The 25,348-nt window shown below is 37.7% G+C and overlaps 1 protein-coding gene and 1 non-coding gene across 2 annotated transcripts; both read right to left on the reverse strand.

Annotated features, from left to right (window-relative positions):
• On the reverse strand, positions 1 to 6,877 carry LOC130968682 (lysine-specific demethylase JMJ18-like). Its single transcript, XM_057894081.1, has 12 exons — positions 6,622 to 6,877; positions 6,311 to 6,404; positions 5,699 to 5,770; positions 5,397 to 5,474; positions 4,782 to 5,294; positions 4,464 to 4,685; positions 4,175 to 4,336; positions 3,448 to 3,816; positions 2,260 to 3,289; positions 2,065 to 2,168; positions 1,015 to 1,212; positions 1 to 741 (listed from the first exon to the last, which is right to left on the reverse strand). Exons 2-12 carry the CDS (start codon positions 6,350 to 6,352, stop codon positions 388 to 390), a joined length of 3,144 nt encoding a protein of 1,047 aa, XP_057750064.1. The 5' UTR covers positions 6,353 to 6,404; positions 6,622 to 6,877; the 3' UTR covers positions 1 to 387.
• Positions 6,878 to 11,024: 4,147 nt separating this feature from the next.
• Positions 11,025 to 11,132, reverse strand: LOC130970950 (small nucleolar RNA R71). The gene has a single exon (XR_009082192.1). It is a non-coding gene; the product is annotated as a small nucleolar RNA R71 (small nucleolar RNA).
• Positions 11,133 to 25,348: the final 14,216 nt, after the last annotated feature.

Raw genomic sequence — 25,348 nt, forward strand, 5'->3', positions numbered from 1 at the left:
TGACATCTGACCATGCATTTTCCCTCTACTATTATTATTGTAATATCAGCATTTGTATTTCTGTGTATATACAGGAATTGATGAGAGATAATGTGGACAAAATATTTAACCTAAGTCTAGTAGCAGCTAAAATTCTAAGCCTTATAAAAATGAAAAAAAAAAAGAAAGAAAAAAGAAAGATACTTTCTAATGAAAGCCTGAATTGGTCAATGGCATTATCCGTCTATAATCTGGTCATTGATTGTGGGCAAAAGTAGCAAAATTTTATCATGTGTTTCACTCAGCAACTTCTTCAGTTTAATTGATCTCTTAAAGAATGGACCTACCCTAGCAATTAAATTGAAATGACTATCCCAGGAGTCAAAGAACTGAAACCTTATTTTTCTTTTATCTACCAGCTTTATTGATCTCCTCCATCAGGGCTAAGAATGTCATTCTCCACTGGGAGCACAAAGCGTCCGAGCTGAATAACTTCCGCATTGCGCTTAACTCATCAGCACTTGCCCTTTTTAGCAATCCCTGTAATATTGATTGCATCTCTCCAAGGGAATGACAACTTCCACCTATGTCATCATCTTCCTGCTTAATTAAATTGATGCCAAAAACTTTGGTATTGCCATTACCTGAAGAGCTACCTGAACCATCTTTGAACTTTTTAATCGCGCGGCCCTGTGAAGTGAGGGCACCTTTGTGGTTCCAGTACTCTGCACACTGATGAGTGAGATCTTGCGCTTCAATGGCCTGATAAAGGTCGTCAAAATAAAATACATGAGAAGTGAACAGATAATTCCAAGGAAACACAATAGAGGATCCATTTAAAATTTTACTAAATTACATTCAAATTGGTCCAACAGTCCTTTAAACTTCCATGTTAAGCTAACAATGTCAATCTAGTTCAGCAGAATTCAGTAGAGCTTCAAGTAACGTGACATAAATCTTAGAGAAGATATCCAATATTATTAGTTTTTGTTAAAGTAGCAGCAAATATATTAAAGATTCATGTGTTCACATTACCTGAATAACAGATGGCAAATGGAAGCCAAACATTCTATGACCATTAATGCTTTTCAAAAGCTCTATCGGAGGAAGTTCTAGTTCACCTAGACTCCTTTGCCTAACGATTTCATCATGTAGTCTCTTTAGAATTGATTCCCAGCACTTGTCTGCTGTGGTATCAGTGAACACCTCATTTGGATGACCTTCCAGGGTAACCTAAAATTTATTCATATAGTAATGAGAGAGATACATAAAATGAAAAATAAGTCAAAGCAAATACATTCTACCCTAATTATATCTTGTCTAGTATGTCCACTTTTCTAAAGCAACATCATCGTCTTTGCAAAATTGATCTTTTATCTCTTGTTAGCTCTTCATTGCCCAATGTTCTGCCTCGCAGCCAATCTTTTAGTTGCACAGTATAATCTTCCTTTAAACTTGAATAATTCCGGAATCACTTTTATATTTCATCTACCTAGCTTGAAAATAATGGTCTACATTACCATGTATTTCTCCATTATTTTAATTGACGGATCCCAGAAAAAAAATACTTGCACCTTTTTCGACAATTCCATTTCTCAAATCATTCAATTCTAGGTCCCACTATTTTGTCATTATCATCTTCAGAACTTCTCTTAATCATATTCTATGATAAAAAAAATGACAAATCATGCTCTAAAACATTTGATCCTAGAATTTAAGTTTACATTAACATTGGTGATATGAGATCTTAATACTCCACGACAGGCTATTTTCACATTCATTTAGGAGTAGCTTGTCATCAATTTAATGTTAAGACCCCAAGAGAGTATAGTGTCAAAAAATTTGAGCATCTTTTTATCTTACACCTGCTTTGCAGTCTGTACTCATCTCTTCAATACTATAAAAGAAAAAGGAACATAGATGGCATAAAAAGCAAAATCAAAAGTTGACGGAGCTGGTAATTATTAATCCAATTGCAATAAAAACTAAAAATATGTGCATACAAATTATAAATAAAACAAATCAAGAGAGTTACTTGTCAACATGATTTTGAATTTAAAATGAAAACCAGGTTAGGCGTGATACCTTGAAAAGAGGTCCAAGAAATCCAGCATCAACAACTTCAGAAATATAGCTACATATTCTTGCTGGATCAAGAATGCTAAAGAAGCTAACTAGACTCTTGAATCCTTCATATGTTCAAAATAATAGAGAAGTTAAAACTCGGAGAAAAGGGAAAGAAAGATTAAAAGCGATAATCTAATCAAAGAAATATCCTACCTCTTGGATATATTGCCTGCTTAGTGCACCATAGTTTTCCATAAGCAACAGATCCCAAACTTATAAGCTTCACAGTAGTACCAAACACTTGCATTAGATGGCTTTCATCACTCAAAGATATACTTCTATTCATCGAGTCAATGATTTCCCTTTTAACCATGCAGTTAGGATGCTTTCCAGAATTTGAATCTATCCCAAATTTTCCACCATTAAATGGACCAGAATAAGCAACAACCCTTGAACATGATGAAAGTTCTGTCTTCAGAACACAAAACTGTGATAGGTTATGCTCGCCAGCAAGCCCAATGTTTTCTTGTTTTGTTCCAGAGCCGGAGCAACATAATTTTTCCTCTGTTAAGAAACTCTTAAGCAGCAAATTATTTTCATTTCCATCTGATACGGCTTCAACATTCAAATCCAATGAACCTTCCTGGTCCACTTTATGTCCATTATCTGCGACCAACTTTTTATCAATACTATGATTATGATTTTCTATAATTCCATATGATGCACCAGAAGTTACATCGTGAGACTCTGACTGAACTATCTCTGAAGTGACATGACTATGAGGCCTGCTAGGTATATTTAAATTTGAGTTATTCGTGGCTCCTATTACCGAGGTCTCCTCTTCTTTGGGATTCTTTGCTTTGTACATGTCTTTCTCCATATCTGGTTCATACATGCAAACCTCACTGGAAACAGTAGATACCATTCCAAGCCTTTTATTTGCCCACACCTTAATAGCATGTGATTCTCCTTCTAATGCTTCAACCAAAGATTTTAGTTCATCTATGGTATAACGAAAAAGAACAAATCTTTTATCCATTGCGCAAGAGCATAAAAACTTTGAGTGCTTAAGACAAGAATATATGTCCCTAGAGCACTCACATCCCACAGCAGATAAATGCAAGTCATAGAAGCAAGAGAAGCATTCTCTTTCATCATAAGAATCGAAGTCTTTGTCCATCTTTAGCAACTTCAAATGTGTTGGAAGACATCCCAGCCTCTCTTCTTCCATCTTTATCCTTGTCTGTTACAAATGAGGGTAACAAAAAAGTAAAGTGAAGAAAAATCAGATTCTGCATTTTAATTAACCTATATAATAAATGAGTTCCAAAATCACATGCAACTTCTCAAGAATTTTGGAAGTGGCTAAAATAAAAAAGGAGAAAGTAGAATATAAATTACCTTGATGGCCTTTGTTAGAACTCCCTCTTTCCCGCAGACACTTCTCCATTTCAAACATTTTGGAGTTTCTTTTCCATGAAGAGCTAGTTCTGCGAGGGCCTGTACAGCTTCCTGTGCTGATCCAAATAACAGCTTGTCATGCGACAAGGATGTCTTACGACTCTGCAAGCTATAAAGCTCAACAGCATTCTGGCCATGCATTAGCCAATCAACAGGAGCCACATTCACTGCCTCTGCACAGTTGAAGCCGCAATTGAAGCCAGAGTGGTATGCCCTTGGAAAAGTAATAACAAACTCCCCAGAGTGCTGGACAGTACGATATACAGGCACACCCTCAGATTTAAGAATCGAAGGAGATAACTGTGTAACCTGCTCAAAGATGAAAGTCATATATCATAACCATTCCAAAACTATGAAGCAATGTACTGTACACAGATTATTAAATAAATTCTATCTTTTACTTTATAATTCTATATATAAAGGGATCTTAAACTAGCTTGATCAGAATAAGTGATAATGAACCAGGAGGGACATATTATACATATAAATGCCATCATATAATTATAGTTTTCTTAAATTCCATGTCACATTGAGCTCATTTCCTAGCAAACTGCACCCATAAAGTATACATTTTCATCAGCTAGAATCTCACTGCATTCATGTCTACGTGGAAATAACAAAGTAGCAACACTTGAAAACAAATTATGTCTAAGCTGTAGCAATGTACCAGATCATTGAGTAGATTTGGCTGTTCCTCAAATAAATCAGGTAAGTGCTTCTTCATTGTATCTTCCAAAGCTGAGGCATGGTTTCCAGGTACCCCATACCATACTTTTGGGTCACCCCAGTGCAGGTAATTAAGAGAATAAAGGTGATGATCCTCCACATGCTGTTCCAAGAAGAAGGTAACAAAGGCATTGTGTTATTGTCAATAGAAAATTGTTCCAATTTGAAACATGGGTGGCAAAAAAGGAAAAGAGGGGTAAAAATTGAAAAAGAAAAGTGACTACACTTACCCAGCAAAATGATGAAAAGCACATGCCAACATATAGCCACGGCACAAGGACTCCTGAGATGTCACTTCCTTCAAAACTAAGTACCGAACCTGGTAGTCGCGCAAAATTATTGAGATTCCAACCAGAGAGGGCATATTGATTCGAGTCGCTCTTAGTTAAGGATGATGATTTGGGAAAACCACTTCCGACTGATCCAGTTTCCAAGTCTGCACCATAATACACCTAATATACAAGAGTATTAGAGTAACATGCATAGATTTTTGCACAATTACATAACAGCAAGACCAATTTTATTGTTAATAATAAATTATGCTATACCTCAACCTCATCAGTTGGTTGCTCAATTATTCGCCAATATTCACCTTCAATTTCCTCCACTGAGGGCTGCCATCTCCTCTGGTAGCTATCATTGCTAAATTTTTCATCTTCACCAGGATCTTTCAACCGAAAGTAGCATTCCTTAAAATAATTAGCATACAGCTGAAAGTCTTTAAATGTGAAGTCTGACCCTGATTGGAATCCAAATTTCTCATCAGGTTCAGAAGCACTATTAGCTCCTGAACTTGAATTGACCAATCTCCTGCATGTTCCCATTTTGGAGTGATTTCTACGTTTCCGTTTCCTTCCCCTTTTTTTCTTTTTCATGGGCTCCCTGTTTTGAAGCAAATCAATCTGCTGAATACGGGTGGAAAATTTAGCATTTTCCCATATATCTTTCTCCTTCAGAGGGCAAGGTGGCACCCAGCAAGCAGGAGGGACAATCCTGCATATTCCATGGGGTTCAGCTTGGGGGCGTATCTTCGCTATGTAACCAAGTGTGTCTTCAAATTCCTAAAGAGAAGTCAATACAAGAAAAAACATTATTCAAAATTCAATCTTGCTGCATATGCTACCACCAAAGCAACAATATGAAGAACTGACAATAATAAGCACCTCATTAGTAGGATAGAACACGGGTGCTTCATCAATTATGGGTCGGCATGCCTCAGCTGGATCCCATCTAGCAGAGACCTAGAACAGTAATAAGATAAATGTTTAAGAAATTGAAAGTAGTCATTGACTTCATTGAGTATACTGTTATGCTCTAAAAAGAATGAGAATCAGACAAATCAAGTTAGAAGAAATGCTTCATGGTTATCATGTAAATACTGCTTTGCATGAGTGGAGCAATCATAAAAAGTTTTAAGCACAGGATCCTATGATAAATGATACAGTAGTCAGATCATACTGCTTACCATTCTACTTCTAGGACTGCCAGAAGGCTCAGGTGCATCATTACTTTTTGGCTTTGGCCTCAAAGGAGAGTCCTGCCAAAATGTAAGAATGATAAATTAGTTACAAAAGCAACCCCGGCAAACGTAGTCATAGAACAAACAATGAATTGGAGAAAACTATGACTAATGTTATAACAATCAAACATTGCCAAAAGATTTGACAAAAACACGCACAATAGCATGTCAGAGATTATGGGATTGAATACTTAAAAATATGAATGCAAAAAAACTACTCAAGATTAAATTATATACAAGTTTGAACATAAATATATATGAGAAAATTAGCTCATAAACTGAGGTAGAATAAACAACGATGATACAAATTCATAATGCTGCAAGCAAAATGAGAAAAAAAGGGTTAAGTTAATCCAAGAATAGCCAAAGAAAAAAGAAAGGGAAAAACAATCAAATTTCAGAAAAGTAGCAAGATCAGAAAGCTGAGATCCAAAAGAAAACAGAGGAAAGAAGATTCAAACAGAGGAGCAGCATATATAAATATAAATATTCCGTGAATGCATGAAGGATTGCAGAAACAAATTCATACAATGCATTGCTAGGGTTTGAAAAACCAACCTCTTTGATGTCAGATTCTGCAGCCAATATCAGCTGTTCCATTCAATGCAAAATTTATGATAAACAGGGGTAAACAAAACCTAATTAATTATTCCTGCAACAGAAAGAATACAAGAGAGACCTTTAGACTAACCTCATTTCAGGGTCATAGAAAATCGATCTAAGAGACATACAAGAAACAGTTTCTACTTTATTAGCAAACTAACTGAACACAAAAGAAACCTTAAAAAGGTGCAAACAGAAAATAGAAAGAATAAAATTAATTTAAAAAGAAGGAAAGAAAGAAACAAATGCAACATCAAAATACCTACCCAATGCAACAAAAGATAACTTGGATGTTCTCACGTTCTGATTGCGTAGTAATTAATAAGCCAAGAAAATTCCTCTAGAACAAAAACCTAAATGCACAATTTAATTTGCATGCCTAAGCAAAAATTCAGTGAAACCCCTAATAATAATAAATAATAATAATGATAACCTACAAATTGCAACAGAAAGAGAAAGGTATAAAAATCTTATGAATCTTTCTTGGCATCAAATGCTCAAAATATCAAAACGGGTCAAGAATTAAATTTAAAAATTTAAAACAAAAATGGGAGAAAAAACAGAAACAGAAGAATATGAGTATTTGACTGGGTAAATAATTTAAATTTAATTTGACAGGTGGAATTGGAATGGGAAATAAAAATTAAGAAAATCGAAATAAGGGGAAGAAGATATAAATAAGCGAACCTTTGACAAAAAGTAATGTAAACCAAATACTTTTCAAACATTTTCATTTAATTTTTTTTTTAGTCTGGATTTTCATCTAATTTAACTACAACAAACTATATTTTCAAAATTTGAAGCCACCTTTTATTTTATTTTATAAAAAAAATAGCAGCAAAAAAAAAAAAAAAAGGAAAGTGTACCTCAACCTTAGAGAAGCGAAGATTCTACCTTGAAAGACGTGTCGAGGTGTTTTGGAACATTTTATTATCTTTTTATAACTAATTTTTTAATATTAAAAGAATAGCTTTTTAGAATATAAAATAGTTTTTTATTAAAATAATAATACTGTACATTTTTTAAGATTATATAAATTTATAAAAAAATTATGACTTGTCCAAAATTTTTTATTTCTGTATTCTTAATCAGAGTAAGAATATCTATTAGTAAAATTTTTTATTAAAATTTAAAATTTTAATTATAAATTTTTGAGCATTTATATTAGAAAATAGTTTTCAAACAAATAAAAAAGTGGAACTATAACAATATAAAAAGTTATAAATAATAATAAGTTCATAAAAAATTAATGAAAATAACAAATATTAAAAATAAGATGTAGGCGAGAGAGTCAATCGTGAATCCGCTAGCCGCTATAACGCACGCAGTATTAAATCAAACAAACCAAGTAACCAACTAACCCATGTACAGATGTACTCATAACTGATAAGTTTCTTTTATCCTCTTTTATTTATTTATTTTTTTTCGGTGGGACCTCGCTCAAGTACTCTTCTGCAGTTCTGCTGTCAAGTGAAGAACATAAAACAATGGCAACCCCAAATTTTGAGATGCAAAAATGCTGTTAAAAGAAATTATCATAGAATTTTAAAAAATAAGAATAAAGTCAATAAACTATTAAAATCGCACCTGGTTTTTTGAAACGCAAGGTAATTGCAATTCATTATTCGAAAGATTTGAATGCTGTCCAAAAAGTTTCTAAAATATATTATAGATAAACTAGTCTTAAATCGTTTAAAATATAATAAAAATAATTAATAAATATTATATTTTTTATAAGTAATAAAGAAAATTTATATTTAACAAATGATTTATTCATTTAATTTAAATTTTTTTGACAATATTTGAATAAATATTTAAATAGCGCACAAAAATATTAAGATATCTCTAAATTTATCTTATATTTTTTTTTTTTAAATATGGTTGTTCCGGAGATTTACCTGAAATCAGATGATTGGACTCGAATAGAAGGTCCAAACGATGAAGGATGGTGGTCTCTGACTTGTTCACGTTTGGGAGCCGCCGTTCGAATTGTACATATGTGTTTGAATAGGTAGGGGCCGAGGTGGTACCTGCAAGACACTCCAATACTTAAGTATTGGAACTTAAGTTTACCTGAGTGTATCAATATATTTATAACGAATGAACCAATAACCACCGTTGAAGTAGCTCCACCTTTGATGGTGGATAACCTCTCCTTTATCTTAGGGTTGTTGAGATCTCTCTTCTAGAAGTAGGTGAGAGATTTGGGGAGGCAGTTACTCGTTCGGAGAGGTGTTGGTTGCTTGCTTACATCGAACCTGACCTCTTGGAGGAGGTCGAACAAGCAGTGGAAGCCAATCTTCTAGATTGGGCCTTTTAACTTGATTGGGCCCAATTCTTATTTCTATGGGCGCAGCATCTCCATCCCTGCCATTGGTGCAAACAACTTTGAGTTGAAGTCTCAACTGGTCACTCTAGTACAATAGAATTGCCAGTTTTATGGACTTCTATAGGAAGATCCCAACAAATTTATATCTGACTTTCTGCAGATATGTGACACTGTTAAGACTTTCTGCAGATATGTTTTCAAATTTTCTCAAGTTTTCGAAAAAAATTCATGCATTGTGTTCTTCTGTGATCTTCGAGTTGTTCTTTATGATTTCCTTGGTCTGATCTCATGATTTTTCTGTTTTGTGTTTTATGTTGTTCTTCATATGCATTTTCAAAATCATAGTGTTTGAACATTCAAAATTTCTAAGTTTGGAGTCTTGGATGTCTTTCTTTCCTTAAAAATTTTCAAAAATATGTCCATGATGTTCATCATGATCTTCAAAGTGTTCTTGGTGTTCATCTTGACATTCAAAGTGTCATTGCATGCATTACTTGTTTTGATCTTGCATTTTTATGTTTTATTTCATTTTGTTATTTTTCTCTCTCTTTATTAAAAATTCAAAAATAAAAAAAATATATATTTTCAAGTAAATAATACAGAGAAATGAAGGTTCAGAATATAAGGCAGAAGAATCACAGAGAAAAAGAGCTCACTGGCGTTAAAACGTCAGTAAAGAGGCAATTTGGGCGCTAAACGCCAGAATGGCTATCATTCTGGGCATTTAACGCCAGTAAAGGTACCATTCTAGGCGTTAAACGCCAGAATGGGCAGCATTCTGGGCGTTTAACGCCAGAATGGCCAACATTTTAGGTGTTTAGAAAAACGCCCAGTAAGGAAGGATTCCTGGCGTTTAACGCCAGCCAGGCCCAAAGAGGCAGCCAAGTGGGCATTAAATGCCAGAATGGATAGCATTCTGAGCGTTTAACGTCAAGATGACACAAGGGAGGTATTTTTGTTCCCAATTCAAATTTTTTTCAATTTTTCATGTTTTAATTCATAACTTTTTATATCAAACATATTTTAAACATTTATCTTTCAATCTTTTTGAAAATTTTTAAACTAATTTTTCAAAAATATTTTTCTTAACCATTTCATATTTTCAAAAATCCTTGCTAACAATTAATGTTTTGATTCAAAAATTTCAAGTTTGTTACTTTCTTGTTAAGAAAGGTTCAACCTTTGAATTTTAGAATCATATCTTTTAATTTCTTGTTAGTCAAGTCATCAATTTTAAAAATCAAATCTTTTTCAATCTTATCTTTTCAATAATATCTTTTTAAAAATCAAATCTTTTTCAATCATATCTTTTTTGATCATATCTTTTTAAAATCAAATCTTTTTTTATTTTGATTTCAAAATATTTTTTCTAACTTCTTATCTTTTCAAAATTATTTTCAAATCTTTTTCAACTAATTGCTATTTTTTTATCTTTTTCAAAATCACCTAACCACTTTTCGACTTCCAATCTTCAAAAATCACTAACCTCTTTTTCAAAAGTCTTTTTAATTAAAACTAAAACAATTAGTTAATTAAAAATCTTTTTAGCTTTAAAATCTTTTTTTAAAATCTTTATAGTTTTAATTTTCGAATACTCTCTCTCTCTCATCTCTTCCTATTTACTTGCTAACACTTCTCTTCTACTTATAATTCGAACCCTCTCTCTCCCTCTGTGTTCGAATTCTTCTTATTCTCTCTACCTCATTCCTCTATTTTTCTTTTCTTCTAACACATCAAGGAATCTCTATACTGTGACATAGAGGATTCCACTACTCCCTTTTGTTCTTTTCTTTTTCATATGAGCAGAAACAGGGATAAAAAATTATTGTTGAAGCTGATCCTGAACCTGAAAGGATTCTGAAGAAGAAGCTAAGAAAAGCTAAAGCACAACACTTCGGAGAGGACCTTATAGAGAATTTCAAAAAAGAAGCAGACATGGCAGCCGAACCCAACAACAATGCCAGAGATGCAAGGAAGATGCTTGGTGACTATGCTGCACCAACTTCCAACTTCTATGGAAGAAGCATCTCAATTCCTGCCATTGGAGCAAACAACTTTGAGCTTAAGCCTCAATTAGTTTCTCTAATGCAGTAGAATTACAAGTTTCATGGACTTCCATCGGAAGATCCTCATGAGTTCTTAGCTGAATTCTTGCAGATCTGTGATACTGTTAAGACCAAGGGGGTTGATCCTGAGGTCTATAGACTTATGCTTTTCCCCTTTGCTGTGAGAGACAGAGCTATAACATGATTGGACTCACAACCCAGAGAAAGCCTGAACTCTTGGGACAAGTTGGTCAACGCTTTCTTGACCAAATTTTTTCTACCTCAACAGCTAAGCAAGCTTAGAGTGGACGTCCAAACCTTCAAACAGAAGGAAGGTGAATCCCTCTATGAAGCTTGGGAAAGATACAAGCAATTAACCAAAATGTGTCCTTCTGACATGCTTTCCGAATGGAGCATCATATGTATATTCTATGATGGTCTGTTTGAATTATCCAAGATATCATTGGACCATTCTGCTGGAGGATCTCTTCATCTGAAAACACCTGCAGAAGCTGAGGAACTCATTGAGATGGTTGCAAATAACTAGTTCATGTACACTTCTGAAAGAAATCTTGTGAATAATGGGATGACTCAAAAGAAGGGAGTTCTTGAGATTGATACTCTAAATGCTATATTGGCTCAGAACAAAATATTGACTCAGCAAGTCAATATGATTTCTTAGAATCTGACTGGATCGCAAGCTGCATCTGGCAGTGCTAAAGAAGCCTCCTCTGAAGGAGAAGCTTATAACCCTGAGAACCCTGCAATGGAAGAGGTGAATTATATAGGAGAATCCTATGGAAACACCTATAATCCTTCATTGAGGAATTGTCCAAATTTCTCATGGAAGGATCAACAGAAGCCTCAACAAGGCTTCAACAACAATAATGGTGGGAGAAATAAGTTTGGCAATAGCGAACCTTTTCCATCATCTTCTCAGCAACAAATAGAGAATTCTGAGCATAACTTCTCTGGCTTAGCAAACATAGTCTCTGATCTATCTAAGACCACTCTCAGTTTCATGAATGAAACAAGGTCCTCCATCAGAAATTTGGAGGCACAAGTGGGTCAGCTGAGTAAAAGAGTTACTGAAACTCCTCCTAGTACTCTCCCAAGCAATACAGAAGAGAATCCCAAAAGAGAGTGCAAGGCCATAACTATAACCTAGATAGCCAAACCTGGAGAGAGTGAAAAGGCAGTGATTTCCAGTGAGGAAGACCTCAAGGGACGTCCACTAAACAATAATAAGTTCCCTATTAAGGAACCAGAGAAATCTGAGGCTCATATAGAGACCATAGAAATTCCACTGAACTTACTTTTGCCATTCATGAGCTTTGATGAGTATTCTTCTTCTGAAGAGGACGAAGAAACTATTGAAGAGGAAATTGCTCAGTATCTAGGAGCAATCATGAAGCTAAATACCAAGTTATTTGGTAATGAGATTTGGGAGGATGAACCTCCATTGCTCATCAATGAACTAAATACATGGATTTAGCAAACATTGCCTCAAAAGAAACCAGATCCTGGAATGTTCTCAATACCTTGCACCATAGGCACCATGACCTTTGAAAAGGCTCTGTGTGATTTGGGGTCAGGTATCAACCTTATGCCACTCTCTGTAATGGAGAAACTAGGGATCTTTGACGTACAAGCTGCCAGAATCTTACTAGAGATGGCAGATGGTGGACGAAATTGTGATCACTTGTTATTTGTTTATAAAGGATGTATACTCTTATGGCACTGTTTATTTTCTCCACAACTCCGTTCAACTAACCAGCAAGTGTACTGGGTCGTCCAAGTAATAACCTTACGTGAGTAAGGGTCGAATCCACAGAGATTGTTGGTACGAAGCAAGCTATGGTCACCTTGTAAATCTCAGTTAGGCAGATTAAATATTGATTTATGGGTTTCGAAAATAGAAATAAAGATTAGAAATAATAAAAAGGATAGAAATACTTATGTAGATTCATTGGTAGGAATTTCAGATAAGCGGAATGGAGGTGCTGTAGAGCTCTCGGACGCCTGCCTTCCTATTCCTTCCACTCAATCCTTCTTACTCCTTTCCATGGCAAGCTTTGTATAGGGGTTCACTATCAGCTGTGGCTACTTTCATTCCTCTCGGGGAAATAACCTGTACGGCTGTCACTCGCACAGCTAACCAGTCTGGAGGCATCACCCATGGTTGATAGCTACATCCCATCCTCGCAGTAAAAGCTAATGCACGCACTCTGTCACAGTACGGCCAATCACCGGTTGGTTCCCGCTCCTACTGGAATAGAATCCCTCTTTTGCGTTTGTCACTAACGCCCAGCAGGTTAAAGTTTGAAGCACGTCACAGTCATTCATGAACGGAATCCTACTCGGAATACCACAGACAAGGTGAGACTTTCCGGATTCCCAGGATCCTACTCGGAACACCACAGACAAGGTTGGACTTTCCGGATCCAGATAAATGCCGCCATCCATCTAGCTTATACCACGAAGATTCTGTTGGGGAATCTAAGAGATACACATTCAAGCTTGTGTTGCATGTAGAACGGAAGTGGTTGTCAATCACGCGCGTTCATTAGTGAGAATGATGATGAGGGTTATCTAACTCATCACATTCATCATGTTCTTGGGTACGAATGAATATCTTGGAATAAGAATAAAAGAGGAATTGAATAAAAGAAAGTAGAATTTCATTAATCTTTGAGGTACAGCAGAGCTCCACACCCTTAATCTATGGTGTGCAGAAACTCCACCGTTAAAAATACATAAGCAAGAGGTCCAGGCATGGCCGAATGGCCAGCCCCCTAAACGTGATCACAGGATAGAAAATACAATCCAGGATGTCTAATACAATAGTAAAAGGTCCTATATATACTAGACTAGCTACTAGGGTTTACATGAGTAAGTAATTGATGCATAAATCCACTTCCGGGGCCCACTTGGTGTGTGCTTGGGCTGAGCTTGATCAATCCACGAGCTAAGGCATTTCTTGGCGTTAAACTCCAGGTTATGACGTGTTTTGGGCGTTTAACTCCGGATCATGACGTTTTTCTGGCGTTTTACTCCAGACAGCAGCATGTACTTGGCGTTTAACGCCAAGTTACGTCGTCATTCTTCGATTAAAGTATGGACTATTATATATTGCTGGAAAGCCCTGGATGTCTAATTTTCAACGCCGTTGAGAGCGCGCCATTTGGAGTTCTGTAGCTCCAGAAAATCCATTTAGAGTGCAGGGAGGTTAGAATCCAACAGCATCAGCAGTCCTTTTATCAGCCTCTTTCAGAGTTTTGCTCAAATCCCTCAATTTCAGTCAGAATTTACCTGAAATCACAGAAAAACACACAAACTCATAGTAAAGTCCAGAAATGTGAATTTAACATAAAAACTAATGAAAACATCCCTAAAAGTAGCTTAAACTTACTAAAATTATATAAAAACAATGCCAAAAGCGTATAAATTATCCGCTCATCAGCAGACAAATCAATGAAACAGGCTTATGGACTTGTAGAGGATGTCTTAGTGAAGGTTGAAGGCCTTTACGTCCCTGCTGACTTCATAATCCTAGACACTGGGAAGGATGAGGATGAATCCATCATCCTTGGAAGACCCTTCCTAGCCACAGCAAGGGCTGTGATTGATGTGGACAGAGGAAAATTAGTCCTTCAATTGAATGAGGATTACCTTGTGTTTAAGACTCAAGGATCTTCTTCTGTAAACATGGAGAAGAAGCATGAAAAGATTCTTTCAATACAGAGTCAAGCAGAGCCCCAAGATTCAGACTCTAAGTTTGGTGTTGGGAGGCCACCATCATGCTCTGAGTATCTATGAATCTCTGTAAGAGCTCACTGTCAAGCTATTGACATTAAAGAAGTGCTTATTGGGAGGCAACCCAATCTTATTTATCTATATTAATCACTTTTTCATTTTTATTTTCTAGTGTTAATCTATGTCTTCTTTAGGTTGATGATCATGTAAAGTCACAAAACAACTGCAGAATTAAAGCAGGAATCAAAAATAGCATAAAAAAATAGCACACCCTGGAGGACGAGATTACTAGCGTTTAAACGCCAGTAAGGATAGCAAAATGGGCGTTTAACGCCCAGTCTGGCAGCATTCTAGGCATTAAATGCCAGAAATGGCAGCCAGACTGGCGTTTAACGCTAGAAAAGCATGTCAAGTGTCTGGCTAGCATTAAACGCCAGTAAGGGTAGCAGAATGGGTGTTTAACGCCCAGTTTGGCAGCATTCTGGGCGTTAAACGCCAGAACTGGCAGCCAGACTGGCGTTTAATGCCAGAAAGAGGCATCAGCCTAGCATTTAACACCAGAAATGCCACACAGAGGGCGTTTAAACACCAGAAAGGTGCAGAGATGAGAAATCCTTGACACCTCAGGATTTATGGACCCCACAGGATCCCTACCTACCCCAACTCACTCTCTTTCCTCTTCACACCTTTCCATAATACTCTTCTCCAAACACCATCCACCTATCAAATCCTATTCTCTTCCCCATTATCTCTTCACCACTCACATCCATTCACTATTTCCCATCATACACCTCACCTACCCTCACCCACTCAAATTCAAACCATTTCCCTTCCAAACCCAACCCCTATCTCACGGATTCCCTCTCCCCCTTACCCTATAAGAAACCCCCTTACTCCCTCATTTTCACACGTCACAAACACTCCCAACCCCCCTTGGCCGAACTACTCCTAAACCTCCATCTCCTCCATTTCTTCTTCTTCTCCTCCTTTCTTTTTTCTTTAGCTCGAGGACGGGCAAACCTTTTAAGTTTGGTGTGGGAAAAACCGTTGCTTTTTGTTTTTTCATAACCATTAATGGCACCTAAGACCAGAGAAACCTCTAGAAAGAGGAAAGGGAAGGCAATTGCTTCCACATCCGAGTCATGAGAGATGGAGAGATTCATCTCAAAGGTCCATCAAGACCACTTCTATGAAGTTGTGGCCAAGAAAAAGGTGATCCCCGAGGTCCCCTTCAAGCTCATAAAGAGCGAATATCCAGAGATCCGACAAGAGATTCGAAGAAGAGGTTGGGAAGTTCTCACCAACCCCATCCAACAGGTCAGAATCTTAATGGTTCAAGAGTTCTATGCTAACGCATGGATCACTAAGAACCATGATCAAAGTGTGAACCCGAACCCAAAGAATTGGCTCACAGTGGTTCGGGGGAAATACTTGGATTTCAGTATGGAAACCGTGAGGTTGGCATTCAACTTGCCAATGATGCAAAGAGATCTTCATCCTTTCACAAGAAGGGTCAAATTTAATCAAAGGTTGGACCAAATCTTCATGGATATCTGTGTGGAAGGAGCCCAATGGAAGAGAGACTCCAAAGGCAAGTCAGTTCAACTGAGAAGGCTTAACCTCAAACCCATGGCTAGAGGATAGTTGGAGTTCATCCAATGCTCCATCATTCCTACTAGCAACCGGTCCGAAGTAACTGTAGATCGGGCTATCATGATCCATAGTATCATGATTGGAGAGGAAGTAAAAGTTCATGAGATCATACCTCTAAAACTATACAAGGTTGCTGACAAGCCTTCCACTTTGGCAAGGTTAGCCTTTCCTCATCTCATCTGTCACCTATGCAATTCAGCCGGAATTGTCATAGAGAAAGACATCCTCATTGAAGAGGACAAGCCCATCACTAGAAAGAGGATGTAGCAAACAAGAGAGTCCACTCATGGACCTCAACAAAAGCATGAGGAAATCCCTCATCAAGAAATCCCTTGAGGATTTCCTCCACACAACTATTGGGAGCAACTCAACACCTCTTTAGGATATTTGAGTTCCAATATGGAGCAACTAAGGATGGAGCACAAGAGTACTCCATTATCCTCCATGAAATTAGAGAGGAGCAAAGGGCCATGAGGGAGGAACAACAAAGTCAAGGAAGAGATATTGAGGAGCTTAAGCACTCCATAGGATCTTCAAGAGGAAGAACTAGCCGCCGTCACTAAGGTGGACCCGTTCTTTAATTTTCTTGTTCTTATTTTTCTATTTTTTGATTTTTATGCTTTATGTTTTGTCTATGTTTGTGTCTTCATTGCATGATCATTAGTGTCTAGTATCTATGTCTTAAAGCTATGAGTGTTCCATGAATCCTTCACCTTTCTTAAAAGAAAAATATTTCTATTTGCAAAAGAACAAGAAGTACATGAATTTCGAATTCTATCTTGAAATTAGTTTAATTATTTTGATGTAGTGACAATACTTTTCATTTTCTGAATGAATGATTGAACAGTGCATATTTTTTATAGTGAAGTTTATGAATGTTAAAATTATTGGCTCTTGAAAGAATAATGAAAAAAGAGAAATGTTATTGATAATCTGAAAAATCATAAAATTGATTCTTGAAGCAAGAAAAAGCAGTGAAAAATACAAAGCTTGTGAAAAAAAATGCGAAAAATAAAGAAAAAAAGAAAGAAAAAGAAAAAGCAAGCAGAAAAAGCCAATAGCTCGTTAAACCAAAAGGCAAAAGCAAAAAGCCAATAGCCCTTTAAACTAAAATGCAAGGGTAAAAAGGATCCAAGGCTTTGAGCATTAATGGATAGGAGGGCCCAAAGGAATAAGATCCTGGCCTAAGTGGCTAAATCAAGTTGTCCCTAACCATGTGCTTGTGTCATGAAGGTCCAAGTGAAAAGCTTGGGACTGAGTGGTTAAAGTTGTGATCCAAAGTAAAAGAGTGTGCTTAAGAACTCTGGACACCTCTAACTGGGGACTCTAGCAAAGCTGAGTCACAATCTGAAAAGGTTCACCCTGTTATGTGTTTGTGGCATTTATGTATCCGGTGGTAATGTTGAAAAACAAGATGCTTAGGGTCACAGCCAAGACTCATAAAGCAGCTGTGTTCAAGAATCAACATACTAAACTAGGAGAATCAATAACACTATCTGAATTCTGAGTTCCTATGGATGCCAATCATTATGAACTTCAAAGGATAAAGTAAGATGCCAAAACTGTTCAGAAGCAAAAAGCTACTAGCCCCGCTCATCTAATTAGAACTAAGCTTCATTGATATTTTGAGATTTATTGTATAATCTCTTCTTTTTATCCTATTCTGTTTTTAGTTGCTTGGGGACAAGTAACAATTTAAGTTTGGTGTTGTGATGAGTGGATAATTTATACGCTTTTTGGCATTATTTTTAGGTAGTTTTTAGTAAGTTTTAGTTACTTTTTAGTATATTTTTATTACTTTTTATGCAAAAATTACATTTTTGGACTTTACTATGAGTTTGTGTGTTTTTCTATGATTTCAGATATTTTCTGGCTGAAATTGAAGGATCTGAGCAAAAATCTGATTCAGAGGTTGAGAAAGGACTGTAGATGCTATTGAATTCTGACCAACCTACACTCGAAGTAGATTTTCTGGAGCTACAAAAGCCCAATTGGCGCGCTCCCAATTGCTTTGGAAAGTTGATATCTTGGGCTTTCCATTAATGTATAATAGTCCATACTTTTTTCGAGATTTGTTGGCCCAAACGGGAGTCCAAACGCCTACTAGAGACCATTTTCTAGCGTAAAATGCCGGAATTGGCACCAAAGCTGGAGTTAAATGCCCAAACTGGCACCCAAGCTAGCGTTTAACTCCAAGGATGGCCTATGCACGTGAAAGCTTCAAGGCTCAGCCCAAACACACACCAAGTGGGCCCCAGAAGTGAATTTCTGCACTATCTACTCATTTTCTGTAAACCTAGTTTACTAGTTTAGTAAAAATAGCACTTTTGACTATTGTATGAGAGTCTTTTACCTTTTGGGGAGTTCTTTGAACCCTTTTTGGAGGCTGGCCATTCGGCCATGCCTAGACCATTTTATTCTTATGTATTTTCCAATGGTGGAGTTTCTACACCTCACAGATTAAGGTGAGAGCTCTGCTGTTCTTCATGAATTAATGCAAGTACTATTATTTTTCCTTCAATTCACGCCTACTTCTTCTCCAAGATATACTCTTGTACTCAATTCAGTTAAGTCAGAATGAAGGGGGTGACCCGTGACAATCACCCACTATCTTCGTTACTCGCATAACCAAGATCCGCGTGCCTAACAACCACAAAACGGTCTACATAATGTTCAATGTAGTCATTGGATGCCAATCGAAGTATATTCTCTCGGGTCTCTGATTCACGATTCGCATCATCTCTCTTGACAACAGTGCATCCGAATCTAAGATTAGAACCTTCGTGGTATAGGCTAGAATCAATAGGCAGCATTCTTGAGATCCAGAAAGTCTAAACCTTGTCTGTGGTATTCCGAGTAGGATCTGGGAAGGGATGACTGTGAAGAACCTCAAACTCACGACTGTCAGACGCAGTGACAGTGTGCAAAAGGATCAAGGGATCCTATTCCGACACAAGTGAGAACCTACAGATGATTAGCCATGCGGTAGTTGTGCCTGGTATTTTTCATCTGAGACGAGAAATCTGACAGTTGATTAGCCATACTGAAACCGTAGAGGACCATTTTCACTGAGAGGATCATACAGCTTGCCATGGAAGGTAGCACGCATGATTGGATGAAAACAATAGGAAAGTTGGGTTCAGGAGCAACAAAGCATCTCCAAACGCTTATCTGAAATTTCCACCAATGAATTACATAAGTATCTTTATTTTATGTTTTATTTATCTTTTAATTATCAAAACCTCATAACCATTTGAATCCGCCTGACTGAGATTTACAGGATGACCATAGCTTGCTTTAAGCCATCAATCTCTGTGGGATCGACCTTTACTCACATAAGGTATTGCTTGGACGACCTAGTGCACTTACTGGTTAGTTGTGCAGAGTTGTAAAAAATGTGATCATAATTTCGTGCACCACTGACTAAGGAGTGCAGTGCCTTAGTCCAGAAGAAACTTCCTCAGAAGCTGCTGGATCCCGGAAGCTTCCTAATTCCTTGTACTATAGGGACCATCACTTTTGAGAAGGCATTATGCGACTTTGGCTCAAGAATTAATCTTATGCTTCACTTTGTGATGAAGATACTGGGAATTCAAAATGCTCAGCCTGCCAATATCTCCTTAGAGATAGCAGATAAGTCCCTGAAAAGGGCATATGGCATGGTGGAATATGTCATTGTGAAGGTTGAAGACCTTTACCTCCCTATAGATTTTGTGATCCTAGACACTGGGGAGGACATGGATGACTCCATCATCCTTGGAAGGCCTTTTCTAGCAACTGCTAAGGCCTTGATAGATGTGGAGAGAGGAGAGTTAGTCCTAAGGATGCATGAAGACTACATCTTGTTCAAGATCCCCAACCCCCAGTCTCCCTCTAACAAAGGAGGTACCATTGTGCAATACATAGTGTTTCAGCCTTCACTCTCAATGCAAAGTTTTACAAAGCCCCCAGACACTAATTCTAAGTTTGGTGTTGGGCAACCATCATCAAGCACTAAGAAGGAAGGTACTAAGAAAAAGGTACCTAAAGGCTGGAAGGACAAGAAGATCCCCACTGAAGGCTTCTCACCTGGCATGAGAGTTGTCTTTACTACGAGTCCAGTCATTCCACATACTGTGAACCGGATCCTGTCTCTAGAGCATGTGGAGCTCATTCATGAGAGCATAGGAAGAAAGTTCACTGTGAGGGGTAAAGATTTGAGCCCCTACCTACCTCCGCAATGAAGCTGTCCTTCAAGCTAATGACGGTAAAGAAGCACTTGTTGGAAGGCAACCCAACCATTAGTATAGTACTTTAAATTTCTTTTCATTTATTTTTGTTTGATTTTATATTATAGATTTTCCTTTACTTTTTGACGTTTGTGATCATGTGTAGCACTTAGAACAGTAACAGAGACATACAGAACTGAAAACAGAACACCCTGGGGAGAGTCCCTTGCTGGCGATTGAACGCCAGACAAGGAGGTAGTTGGGCGTCCAATGCCCATTCAAGAGCTGAGAAGTTCCTTGCCTTGATCTCTTCTGGGCGTTCAACGCCCATTAAGAAGCAATCCTGGCGTTGAACGCCAGATAGGGGGTAGCCTGGGCGTCCATCTCCCACCAAGGATACATTGCTGGCATTGAACGCCAGACAGGGAGCAGTTTGGGTGTTCAATGCCCCCTATGGAGCAGCCAGGGCCAAGTTTTTGGTCCCCAGTGGGCGTTCAACGCCCATTCCTGGCGTTGAACGCCAGGTAAGGGGCAGGAACCTCGAAGATTCAAAGCTTTCTCAGCCAGTGGGTCCCATAAAATCTTCACCTACCCTACCTATCATTCAATCCTTTCCTTCTCTCTCCTACTTTTCCTCTTCTCCATACACAATCACCTTTCCCTTTTCCCAAAACCCATCATAAATCCTATCATTCAATTTCCTACCAACCCCACTCATTTCAAATTCAAACTTTTCCCCTTCATTCTTCCCTCCCATCCAACCAAACCCTACACCCCACCAACCCTATAAATACCCCCTCATACAACCTTTCATACACACACCTCATAAACACTCTCTCCCTCTTACCCTATACACTTTACACACCTTTATTCTTCCCTATTCCCCCTACTGGCTAAAGCCTTCTTCTCCCTCTCCTCTCTATATTTTCTTTTTTCTTCTCCTACTCCACTTCTCTTTGTTATTATTTGCTCGAAGACGAGCAAAATTCTTAAGTTTGGTGTTGCAAAAGCTCTACTTTTTTCCTTCTACTCTTCTCCCATGGAACCAAAGGCCGGTGAATCCTCAAGAAATAGAAAGGAAAAGGCTCCCACTTCTACTTTCGAACCTTAGAAATCATGAAGATTCCTCACTAAGGTGTACCACGATCACTTCTATGATGTGGTAAGGTACAAAAAGGTGATTCCCGAGGTCCCCTTCAAGCTCAAACAAAGGGAGTATCCAGAGATCCAACAAAAAATATGGAGAAGGGATTGGGAAGTTCTGACCAATCCTGTTTCAGAGTTCAGAATACTAATAGTGCAAGAATTCTTTGCCAATACTTGGGTCACCAAAAATCATGATACAAGCGTGAACCCAAAGTCCAAGAACTGGCGCATCATGGTGAGGGAGCAAATCTTGGATTTTAACCTGGAAAGTGTGAGAGTGGTGCTACAATTGCCATAGATGCTAGGAGATCCACACTCTTACACTAGAAGGGTCAACTCCGACCAAAGACTGGATTAAGTCCTTGCGGACATCTGTGTGGAAGGAGCACAGTGGAGGAGGGATGCATAAGGCAAGCCCTACAAATTGGGTATGCTTGACCTCAAGCCTGTGGCCCGAGGATGGTTAGAGTTTATCCAACGCTCGATCATCCCCACAAGTAACTGATCTGAGATCACCATTGACCGAGCAATAATAATTCATTGCATTATGCTTGGGAATGAGGTCGAAGTACATAAGGTGATACCTCAAGAATTGTACAAGGTGGCTGAAAAGACCTCCACCCAAGTGAGGTTAGCATTTCCACACCTCATACATTGCCTATGCAGTTTAGCTGGAATTAGAATAGCTGGAGATACCCTCATAGAGATGGACAAGCCCATCACAAAGAGGAAGATGGAGCATGTGAGAGAGCCTGCACATGAACCACAGCAAGAACATTTGCAGCCGTCTCCACTAGAAATCCCTGAGATATCTCAAGGGATGTATTTTCCTCCCTGGGACTATTAGGATCAACCGAATACCTCAATAGGGGAGTTGAGTTCAAGCGTGGATCAGCTGAGAGTGGAACACAAGGAGCACACCACTACCCTCCATGAGATAAGAGAAGATCAAAGAAGGTTGATGGAGGAACAGCTGAGACAGGGGCAAGACATAGAGGAGCTCAAACGCTCCATTGGATTCTCTAGGGGAAGCAGCAACTGCCATTACTAAGGTTATTGAGTCCTATTATCTCTCTATCTGTTTTATCTCTATTTTTATTGTACTCTAATTTATTGTCTATTTTCTCTTCTAAGTTCATGATCACGTTTAATCTTTTGTTCTTTTCTAGTTTTGTTTTCTTGTTTTGTTTTGATTATAAGATATCCAATGTATCCCTCGCCATGCTTAAAAGAAAAATTCAAATTGAAAAGGAATAATGAGATACATAAGTTTGGAGTTATATCATAAGTTATTCCAATTATCTTGATGTGGTGACCTTGCATTTATCTTCTGAATGTATGAATTAACAGTGTATGATTGATATTGGAGTTCGGTATGTTGGCTCTTGAAGAATAACAAATTTAGAGAAGTATTATTGATTCTCTGGAAAATAAAAAAATATTGATTCTTGAAGTAAGAAAAAGCAGCTAAAAGAAAAATAAAAAGCTCAAAAGAAAAAAAAAAGAGCAAAAATCCAAGGCTTTGAGCATAATGGTTAGGAGGGTCAAAAGTAGCCTAAAAAGCTCAATTGAGTTGCTATCCCTAACTAAATGATTGTGGTATGAAGGTGTCAAGTAAAAAGCTTGAGACTGAGTAGTTAAAGTCGTGATCCAACACAAAAGAGTATGCTTAAGAACTCTGGGCACCACTGTCTGGGAATTTAAGCAAAGCTAAATTCGAATCCAAAGGGTTCCCCCAGTTAAGTGCCTGTGGTGTTTATGTATCCGGTGGTAATACAGGAAAACAAAATGCTTAGAGTCACGACTAGGCTCAAAGGTGCAAAGCACCAAAAAGAAGCTGTGTTCAAGAATCAAGAAGAGCTAAAAGAAGAGAATCAATAATATCATTCAGATTCTAAGTTCCAAGGTATGTTAATAGTTTTGAGCTTCAAAGGAAAGTGAGATGCCAAAACTGTTCAGAAGTAAAGAGCTAATAGCCCCATTCAATTATTTGGAACTAAGCTTCATGGAAAAATCTAAGACTTATTGTATTTTTCTCTTCTCTTTAGTCTTACTTTGTTTTTGGTTGCTTGAGGACAAGCAACAGTTTAAATTTGGTATTCTAATGAGCGAATATTTTATACCCTTTTTAGTATCATTTTCTTAGTGTTTTTAGTTATATTTTATTAAGTTCTATTATGTTTTAGTAGGTTTTAGTGCAAAATTCACATTTTGGATGCTACTTTGAACTTTTGTGTTTTTTTTTATGATTTTAGGTGATTTTTGGGTGAAATTGGCAAGTTTTGGCAAAGTCTGATTCAGAGGCGAAGAAAGGATAGCAGATGTTGTCAGATCCTAACCTCCATGCATTCAAACAAGCATTTATGGAGTTACAAAGGTCTAATTGACGCACTCTGTACGGAGTTGGAAAACTAACTTTTAGAGCTTTCCAGCAATATATAATGGTCTATATCTTTCTTTGGAAATGTCTACCCAAAATGGGCGTTGAACACCAAACTTACTCCTTTCTGGCGTTCAACGCCCCAAAAGGACCAAGCCAGCGTTGAACGCCCAAAACTGGCATTCAATGCCACCAATGGAGCAAGGAAGCAGTGCGGACACTCCCTACTAGGCGTTCAACTCCCACTCATCCAAGTTAGGCGCCAGCTCAGCCCAAACACTCACTAAGTGGGCCCAAAAGTGGATTTTCGCACCTTTTGCCTAGTTTATCTCATTTTTGTAATTTTTAATTATTAGATTAGTATATATAGGAGAAGATCACCCATTGTTTATGATCTTCAGCCTCTCATAGCTTATCACACTTTATTTTCTGTAAAATATGAGCGGCTAAACCTCCAAAGTTAAGGATAGGAGCTCTACTCATTCCTATGGATTAATATAATTACCTTTCTACCTTAATATATGTTTGATTTCATTCAATGATGTATTGTCATTCTTCATCTTTATGAATCTGGGGTGGAACCAGAGTATGACCCTTTTATTTTACATGAGTTCCTTACGAATCCTGATCTGGATAGTATTGAGCTACAGCTTGAGAGTACATCACTATTAAAATATATTATGGAGGTTTATAATAATTCCCTCTAAGAAACGTCCACAAACAAGCAAGAATTTTGTAGTGATATGTGATGTGAAATCTCGTTAGTCATGGGTAATTGAGGTCCCTGTGGTGTTAAGGTTGGAATATTGAGCTTCATTCTCCGATACGGAAGATCCGACCTTGTTTGTGACGTTTTGAGTAAGATTATCAGAGATTGAATTGCGTGAGCTTCACACTCGTCCAGATTGACTGACCTGTTCGGGTATTTGGTTTGGATTAGAGGTGATTAATGACCACTACCCTTAGCTTAATCACTTACAGTCTTGCTATTGAATGAATCACTCATTGTTAATATAGTGAGTAAGAAGTATTAATCTGGAAGAACAAGCATCTCCAAGGCCTTAACTGATTTCCTATAATTGTTTCTACGTCTTTTTGTTATTATTTTATTTATGCGCCTATAACAAACAACAACTATCTTTCTATTCGCTTGACTAAGATCTACAGGATAACCACAGCTTGCTCAGTCCAACAATCCTCGTGGGATCAACCTTCACTCACCTGAGGTATTACTTGGACAACCCGGTGCACTTGCCGGTTCAGTTGTGCGAGTTTCATTTTCGCGCACCACTCCTCCAGCGAACACTCCCGAGATCATGTGAACATGTTGCTCTAGATTTTGCGGGGGTGGACCTTTCTGCGCGACCTTTCTATGAGATATCTATCCAGCCAACCTTCTCTAGCCAACTTTTCTATAACATTTTTTAGGTCATAACAATCATTTGTTGAGTGTCCATAAAGCTTATGGTATTAATA

The sequence above is a fragment of the Arachis stenosperma genome, chromosome 3 (assembly GCF_014773155.1).
Source record: "Arachis stenosperma cultivar V10309 chromosome 3, arast.V10309.gnm1.PFL2, whole genome shotgun sequence".
Taxonomy (NCBI): domain Eukaryota; kingdom Viridiplantae; phylum Streptophyta; class Magnoliopsida; order Fabales; family Fabaceae; genus Arachis; species Arachis stenosperma.